The sequence below is a fragment of the Atta cephalotes genome, assembly GCF_000143395.1.
Source record: "Atta cephalotes unplaced genomic scaffold scaffold00001, whole genome shotgun sequence".
NCBI lineage: Eukaryota > Metazoa > Arthropoda > Insecta > Hymenoptera > Formicidae > Atta > Atta cephalotes.
The window spans coordinates 15,596,198-15,605,360 of record NW_012130065.1 but is presented as its reverse complement, the minus strand read 5'-3'; the positions used below and the strand labels follow the sequence as shown (position 1 = coordinate 15,605,360).

At 35.5% G+C, this 9,163-nt stretch overlaps 3 protein-coding genes across 3 annotated transcripts in view; 1 reads left to right on the top strand and 2 right to left on the bottom strand.

Annotated features, from left to right (window-relative positions):
• Positions 1–694: 694 nt before the first annotated feature.
• Positions 695–2,585, bottom strand: LOC105617531 (ubiquitin-conjugating enzyme E2 J2). The gene is made up of 4 exons (XM_012199090.1): positions 2,461–2,585; positions 1,185–1,419; positions 987–1,115; positions 695–907 (listed from the first exon to the last, which is right to left on the bottom strand). Exons 1-4 carry the CDS (start codon positions 2,583–2,585, stop codon positions 695–697), a joined length of 702 nt encoding a protein of 233 aa, XP_012054480.1.
• A 1,593-nt stretch (positions 2,586–4,178) lies between these two features.
• On the top strand, positions 4,179–5,420 carry LOC105617520 (transmembrane protein 98-like). The gene is made up of 4 exons (XM_012199078.1): positions 4,179–4,334; positions 4,401–4,510; positions 4,946–5,078; positions 5,145–5,420. The coding sequence occupies exons 1-4, from the start codon at positions 4,179–4,181 to the stop codon at positions 5,418–5,420; spliced, it is 675 nt and encodes a 224-aa protein (XP_012054468.1).
• A 465-nt stretch (positions 5,421–5,885) lies between these two features.
• The window catches only part of LOC105617509 (ATP-binding cassette sub-family F member 2), a 3,915-nt gene continuing 637 nt past the window's right edge, over positions 5,886–9,163 (bottom strand). The window contains exons 2-8 of the mRNA XM_012199068.1: positions 8,214–8,617; positions 7,969–8,132; positions 7,625–7,852; positions 7,154–7,541; positions 6,891–7,082; positions 6,622–6,825; positions 5,886–6,538 (exon numbers count right to left, since the gene is read on the bottom strand). Coding sequence (XP_012054458.1) covers positions 6,395–6,538; positions 6,622–6,825; positions 6,891–7,082; positions 7,154–7,541; positions 7,625–7,852; positions 7,969–8,132; positions 8,214–8,617 — 1,724 coding nt within the window. The 3' untranslated portion in view covers positions 5,886–6,394. The remainder of the gene's footprint in view (positions 6,539–6,621; positions 6,826–6,890; positions 7,083–7,153; positions 7,542–7,624; positions 7,853–7,968; positions 8,133–8,213; positions 8,618–9,163) is intronic.

Genomic DNA, 9,163 nt, shown 5'->3' with positions numbered 1-9,163 from the left:
CCGTACCGTACCGACCGACCGACCCGTAACCGACACGCGACACGACACGACACGCACGCACGCACACACACACACACACACACACACACACACACACACACACACACACACACACACACACACACACACACACACACACACACACACACACACACACACACACACATTTCTTTGGATGCATTTGAATACAATCAATCGTAAAAGTGTAGAAAATTCAATAAAAGGAAGAATATCAGCACCGCAAAGAAGAAATTGGTTCCTCATACTTATGTTTATAAGTTAGAAGAGAGCAAATCCGATAAAAAAAATGGCAGGGAAGCCACTGCGATTATATGTTCCGTTTTGCGCACGTGTCTTATGCGAATTGAGAAATTATTCGTTAATTGCTAAAGCGCGTAAAATCTGCAAGTATAATACAGCTTGTATCTTACAATGAATCCTTGATATAAAAATCTATGAAACTATCCACAGTTTTACTGGCAAAGGTTCCAAGTTCGCTTGGAACCGAATGGAGCTCGATTTGCACGAATTTGAAAGATTGATCAATAGGCAAGTATAACCTACATTTTCTTTCTTCATATAATTCTCTTCTTTCCTGGATGTATGTAGGTCATTGATCGTTACAGCTCTCTCTCTCTCTTTCTCTCCCTTTGTCTCGTGTGTTGCTTGAAATACATAGTATTCTGATTCGGACTTATTCCATGGCTATGCTCTTCAGCACATAATTCACCGTGTATGCAAACGCCGCGAAGCCAATGATGACAACGAGATTTGCCAGTGCGCTGTGCAGTGGGCTCTGATCTCTCTGAAATTGATCTCGTATCAACGAAGAGACTTCGGACGCAGTGGACTGATGCCTCGCTTGTTTCTCAAGTTCTTTCCGACGTTCTAATTCCGTTCTGATCGTCTAATCAACAATAATATTATGTCAAATTGAGAGTTTTCTAAATTATTATAATATGCTATTATTAATATAGCTTCATTACCTCGACAGTTTCTGGAAAGAGTTCGCAGAACATCTTATCCCTCAAATTATATTCTAAGCTTTGTGCAGCCAGCTGTCTCTTCTCATAATCTGTTGTATTAATACTGCCGAGCGTGGGACTCTTTTCAATCTGTAAACACAAAACTATAATTAAATATCTTTTCGAAACTATACTATCGAAATATTTCAAGGAATGCACCATAAAGCTGAGTAAGCCAGTAAGAATAGTAGATACGCTCCACGCTGGATTCCATGTATCTGGATGAAAGTCAGAAATGGACAGACACAATCTCGTATTGACTTTAAATCGGCCGTTGGGAGTGGTCATGTAAATGCTAGGAGGTTGGAATGGAAACTCTCCTGGAAATATGAGTTTTCCATGATAAAATCCACCCTCATATGGTGTTTTTTCCGGTCCTATGACCACATAATGCCTGAAACAAGCATACATTAAGTCATTCGTAAACAGCTGATTGACGATTAGTTAGTAAATACTAACTGACAGTAATATAATGATTATGTTCAGTAAAAAAACAACTTTGCAATGATTGTATTCATTAATACGATTGGTTATTCTTATTCTTCCTCACTGAATCCAAATAAATCATATTAAAGAATCTTACACAAATTACAAAACTGCTTTTTCTGTGAAATACAGTCTCAATATTATAATTTCACAACAATTATACTAACTGTTATGTATTAACTGTTATGTACAATACGTGTTATAGCAAATTCATTCATTTGCATTACATAAGATTAGTGTATACATAAAAACAGCGATACATAAAATTAACAAAATTAAATGTTAAAAAAAACATTTTAAATAATTAAATATCCAATAATTAGCTGCTTTTCATTTACACAAGTGAAACTGAATTTGAAATGAGCTGATTGTGAGTATTTCATATTCAAACTAATGACATTATTTGCTTACTTTGGTAAAAAAAGTTATTATAAGTGACAACACAGGTTCATAATCTCTTTAAAGTGAATTTATAAGACTCACTAAAGCACACGATTTCAATCTTGTACAGATTAGACATAAAAACTCAGTTGAATCTGACTTGTCAGAATGTAAAAGAAATGTACATTCAATAGAAAGCAATTATTGTCATGTTAGTTAATCTAGAATATACATTAACAATGAAATAATATATGTATTATTTCATTGTTAATGCTGATTATATTATAATCTATTTGTCAATGCATTTAGATATCATACATAAAATAGCCTTTAATATATGTACTAATCCAATGTAGTGCAAGTGATCAAATTCACTATTACATTTATATTGTTGAATGTAAAGTAAACAAATCGATAGAAATATCGTTCTATCTTTGTTACTTATTGAACTATCAAAATAGAATGATATTTATATTGACTTGAGTTACTAAATGGAAAACATTAATTGATCGTCGGTGATTGATTGTCGATGTTTACTTGGTAGCTCGTTTAACTAGGCTAGACTTACCATTCCAGGATATTCGAAGGCACTGGCTCTGCAAGAACATACGGCACTGGATCTCTTTTAAGACGCAGATAGTCCTGTCTCAATCTGGCCGTCGCACTGTTGGTCTTTCTGTTCATCCTTACCATGTAGCCCAGTGTTACTTGCAATCGAACACTGCCAAAGACACGATATTTTCTCCGCTCGGCGTAAATCAGATACTTCGCCTCAATGGCTCAGCTCGTCGTTTCACGCGATGTTTACAGGTCGAATTCTTGCTCCAAGTCCCTTACCCAGTCTCCGTTCTCTTAGCATCAAGTTTCGCGACCCTCGAGTCGCATTGCGGGCGTCCACGTGGAATTGATCGCTGCAATGTTCTTTGGAACCCGCTTGCGTGGCCGAGACAGACGGTGTGACGGCACGAGGTAGGGTTACGTTGCGCAGACCGATAAATGTGCAAATCTGGCGATAAGCAGAACCTGAAAAACGCTCAGCTGTTCGTCGAGTTGACGGGCGTTGGACTGGATGAGAATGAGATAAGCGTGATAAGCGCGCTCGAGTGACGTATTACCTCGGGAAAATGAAAGCGCGCGCGACCGCCGGTCGAAACGGAACTTGACACAAGTTGTCGCGCGACAACGGGAAACATCTGACTGCGAGATCCGCTGAATTAATTCATCTCTGGGTGCAGGGTTACTACGCTACGTGCGGAAAGCGTAACCTCGAGTGCAACTCGCACGATGGAATTTGGCGCGTCTTTTTCAAAGATTCTTTTATAGTGCAAAGTAAATCATTGAAGGCACGCACAGTAAAACACAGATGTCGATAGAAATGCGATTTTAAATAAATTTTAAATAAAAATTTAATATTAGTAATAGAGATATATAGATTGCAATTCGATATTTATTGCCAGTACTTAAAATCTATAGTGCATATAACGTATACTATAAATTTTCAGTACCGATAGTCAAATAGGTATACTTGTAATTATATATAGGTATATTTATAATTTACTTTTACACTTTTAATATTAATTTTTATAAAAGTATAATTTTAGAAGCTATCAATTAAAAAATTATCATATGCTGATATATTGTATGTACTGCTTGATAAGTTAATCATTAACTATAAGCTAATTTTTCAAGAATTACTTAACGTAAAATTTAGAATTGAATTATTCAAAGCTAGAATTATTTAAAGCATAATTTTCAATTATATAATTTGTCTTTAATTTTTTCCATATATTAAGAAAAAAATCATATTCACAAGTATCTTTTACACTTCCAACATTACGTTTTAACATTATGATATTACTAGTATTGCTTCACCAATCATGGCTCCATCCTATAATTTTTAATGCCAATATCAGTATATTGTCGTTCTACATGTTTCGTATATGATAAAAAAACTTGCGCAATGACAATTTAATGATATAGACATTGTTGTTAAAAGGTACTGAATAAGATTAATTGGAGTTTGGTTGAAGTCATTCTAAATTTTTAACAGAGTTGCGTCTAATCTGGTACAGTGAACGGGGCTTAAGACCCGTGACAGTCGCCGCCTCCCACCGTCGTTGCTCATCATTGAGAGAGTAGATGACGACGCGATCACTGTGCGATTGTTGACATTTTGCTTTAGATGCCAATGTAAATCCGGTTGATCCTGTCTCTCCACTCGGGAGCTCGTTGTGACGCTTTGGTTTGTCAAATTGGCAGTCATCTTTTAATTCATTCCGTGTGACCATGAGTTCACCAATATCTATGAGCAACGCTGGACCACCGACTACTGCCTCTGGTATGGAAACAGTGGTGGCGGTCGCCCTGGGCGCACTCGCCGCTGTCTTCCTCGGCGCTCTTCTGGTGCTTCTGGTTATCTGTCGTAGACAACGCTGTTATTACGTGAGTTCAGTGATAGAAGAGACAGAAATGCTAGTCAAGAAATATAATGATTTTCATTGTTTCCAGAATCAAAAGGATTCCGCGGAGCTGAGCTCCGATTTACTCGAAGGAGAGAACGTCACTGGTTTGGGATTAGATGTGTGGGAGAGTGAAGAGTGGTTGGCGGGTGCTGAAAGGTAAAAGGAGAATCATGAACAATGAAGAATTAATAAAAATAGTAGATAATATATAATTATTTGCAATATGACACTTATCTTTAATTCAAATTGTAGATACAAAATATCTATAAGTACTTTTTTCATTATTTTGTTAACTGCTTTTCGGCTACAGGTAATTTCATTATTTCGTTATCTGTTATTTCCATTAGTTCTTCATAACGACGAAGAAATAAAAAATAGTAAATAATGTTGCATGTAATATGTAATTTTTATCTATGATTCAGTTTACAGATATCTTGTATCTGTATATGTTATGAAAAATTCAATTAAAAAATTTAATAAATTTAATGGAAATGGCAACATTCGCATTATTCGTCTTTCTGTCATTAACTAACTTTGTGAAAGTTTAATAAACATTATGCAGCTTAGAAAGATGATATTTTTGCATTCTAGATGGGTTGATGATGCCACTGGTTTAGCTCCACCTTGTATAGCAGTGCTTCGATCTTGTCATTCTTTAGCAGCCAGTCTTACTACTATTGCTGGAACTGTCAACAGTAATACTGTTCCGCTGGAGATAGTGGATGTAAATGCGATTACTGTACATTATTATTGTTATATTCTTCTTACCAATTCTTATTCTTATTTGTAGGTCGCCCGACGCATACCACCTCGTGTAGATGACGTTGTTCGCAGTTTGTATCCTCCTTTAGACGCTAGATTATTGGAAGCTAGAGTGGCAGCTTTGGTGTTGGCTGTGACCCATTTAGCATTGGTGACCAAACACGGCGTGCCTAAGAGCCAAGCCAGAAAACTGGCATTCATTGATCAAGCCCTGAATGACATGGATACTCATCTATTGGTATTGAGAAACGCAGCGTTGGCCCAGGAAGTGGCTTGCTCTATCCCAGTCTCTACGCCAGTTTGAGTATACGTAGATTGATCTCGCGATGAAATCAAATTTCTGTCGTTACAGTATTTGTAATCATCGGATTATCTTTAGCTTCTCGTGATTTTGTTTTCGTCACACAATCGCAAAAGCTGTACATATAGCCGCTAGATTTGTAAATATAGTAAATTCGAATTATGCATTAGACGGCAATTATGCGAAAAAATGGGTCATCGCTGATCTTAAGGCATAAAAATGAACAAAGTTCGAGATTACTGATGGGGGGGAAAACTCGTCAGTATTTTGTCAATTATCGTTACTATAAAAAGAATGCATATAAATATATATTAGGTATATATACAGCACACGTCGAAAGTATCGTGAAGGATATATTTTAATAATCGTTTTTAAACGCGGTGAAAATTCGCCAAGACATCTTTCGACATTTTACAATACACAGAGATATACGAAAATGACGTCTTCCATATTACATTATCATAGTTATTTATATACGTACATGGATAAAAATGTATTTTGGGACTATATAATCGTACCTGCATATTTGTACACGTTACAATATTTTATATTTTTGAAGATAATCAAATTGTTTTAGATTAATAAGAATTTATAATGAAGTTGATCGTCAAAAACAAATCACTAAGTTCTTTCGCCCTTTTTTTTATATATTTATGATTATAAATAGAGCTTGTCGATAATTTATTTAAATTTGATCTGTATTCTCTTATAATATGCACGAATTCTCAAATTTCTAGATTCCTACTGTAATAATGCGCCACAACAACCTGCGGGTTGTCAAGGATTAATTTCGGCCTTCTAATACTTCAATAAATTAACTAAGTGATGTAATCGATTACTGATGCGCTATAGAATAGCGTACATAGTGCCGATTAACATATTACAATTTTCTGGAAAAAAAAAAAAGATTCCTATAAACATGGAGGTATAGTGCATTGGAAAGAAAGAAGCGGATCAAAATCGCAACGCTGCCTCCATTATTTTCCTCGATTCGCCAAGTCTTTCTGCCTTTTTTGGTTGTCGGACAGAACCTTGTCTTTAAGGTGCTCCTTATAATCCAAAATGTTGCCACTCCATTTTGTGACCGCCCCATTTTCGCACACCCAGATTTCTTCAGCGACCTAAACATCGAGTATATAGAATGTGTCCACAAAATTTACAATTTTTTTTAAATTAAAGCAAAGCCATACGGAAATGCATGTACCTGATTAATCAGTCTGAAGTCGTGTGATACGAGAACCATGCCGCCATCGAAGTCGTTGATGGCATCAGCGAGAGCATCAATTGTTTCCATATCCAAGTGATTGGTAGGCTCGTCGAGCAGCAGTAGATGAGGCACTTGCCAAGCTAACCAAGCAAACACAACCCGACAACGTTGACCATCGGACAATTGACGAATAGGACAAACCTAAACACAAGTGTATCCGATTATTCATCGTTCTTAAATATTATTATTTCATTTAAATTACGTACTTGTTGACGCCCAGTCAGACCATAGCGGCCAATAATCTTTCTCATTTCTTCACGCTCTTTCACTTCGGGAAAAGCCTTCATCATATAATCGAGAGGCGATATATCTAAATCCAATAACTCATGTAAATGTTGGTGATATCTACTGATTCGGAGATGACTGTTTTTACGAATCATTCCACTTGTCGGTACTAACTGTAACGCGAAATTATCTTGTTAACAAAATTGAGTTTTCTTTACTAGTAAAATATATGCTCTCAACGTACATCACCATACAATAACTTCAGCAGGGTACTCTTTCCTGCTCCATTTGGTCCAACCAATGCGATTCTGGTATCCAAATCAATTCCGAATTCTAGATTCTTGTAAATCCAAGGCGCATCTTCGTTGTAACGGAAACTAACGTTCTGAACCATAATAACCGGTGGTGGAATCGTTCCGCACGAAGGAAAATAAAAGTTTAGCACTTTATCATTAACAACTTTTTCAGTTAGACCTTGCGCTACCATTTTTGCTAAAGTTTTTTCTTTCGATTGTGCTTGTCTAGCCAATTTTGCCGAGCCGTGACCAAATCGCGCGATATAATTTTTCATATGTGCAATCTGATCTTGTTCCCAGTTATATTGTTTCGCTTGATTTTCAAGTAATTCCATTCTAAAAACAAAGAGAAAAAAAAATATACAAAATAATATGATATTATGAGAAATTTTATCAGAGCGATATCTTTCACAACTCACCTTGTTTTCACGAATGCCTCGTAATTACCAGTGTAATATTTCAATTGCCTCTTATTGACGTGAATGATATTGGTGCAAATCCCATTGAGGAAATCTTGAGAGTGTGAGATTATAACGAGAATTCGTTTATAGGTTTTGAGTTCTTCTTCTAACCATACGCAAGCATCGAGATCGAGATGATTGGTTGGTTCGTCGAGCAACAACAAATGTGGTTTTACATATAATGCTCTGTAAAAAAAATGTAAAAAAAAATGTTTTATATAAATAGAAATTTTTATAATATTTTCCTTTGTACATTTAAATATAAATAAAAAATTAAATATAAAATAAAATTTTTTGCATACCTAGCAAGAGCTATACGCATTCGCCAACCTCCTGAGAAATCTTTGGTAGGAGTTTTTTGCATTTTTGCAGTAAAACCCAAACCATGTAAAATGTGGGCAGCACGAGCTTCAGCCGTGTCGGCTGCCATGTCTTCTAATCTCTCATATACATCCATGAGTTGTTCCTGTGTTTACGTATAATAAAAATTTGTAAATAAAAGTCATCATCCTATTTCAGATATTTAGATATTATTTTGTAAACAAACCTGAGCATCCTCCTCATCGCAGTCTACTAACTCTTCGGCAAGCTTCTCTAATCTCACGCGCTCCTCGTCAACCTCCATCACGCATTCCAGAGCTGTCTTATTGCTTGCAGGCATTTCTCTAGTCAAATGAAAAATATCTATTTGCTCCGGAATAGGAACTTCGCGGTTTCCTAACACCGCCAACAATGTAGACTTCCCAGAGCCATTTAGACCTAACAATCCATAACGTCTACCGCAATTTAATTCCAACATGGTATCTTGCAGCAGTTCACAGCCATGGAAAGTAATAGAAAAGTTAGATATTTTTATATCTCGGCTGCGCGGATGCGAAGCCAGCGAGCCAGTGCACGAACGTGCATCCGCATTTAATCTCGCATCTTCCTCCAATTTCAGACATAATGCCTCTGTAAATATATTTATTGCACGTATGTAAATAAATGTTCAATGAAATAGAAGTGTTCATAAGCATAAAGTGATCATAAAAACGATTTCAAAAATAAAATATGTATTTATAAATAAAAAAATATGGACCTTTTTAACTTATTGTAAGTATATACAATAATGAATATTATTTTAAAATAAATTATTTTAAAACGCGTAGAAAAGTTATAGAGAGAGAATGTAATATTTTAAAACAATTTAAAAATTAATTTAAATAAATTATTTAAAAATACTATATTAAAAATTCCATATTTTTTTGAGATATAAGCAATTAATATTACTTTCTTTTATTCAGTATTTTAATAATTCTAAATTCTAAATTAATTTATTTTGTCATTACACACACACACACACACACACACACACACACACACACACACACACACACACACACACACACACACACACACACATACTATACGTACTAACTAAACTACGTAAGTAATTATTACAGTAGAAGTAATATTAGTAGTTAAGTTTACGTTTACTAACCTAACCTTAAATTAAAT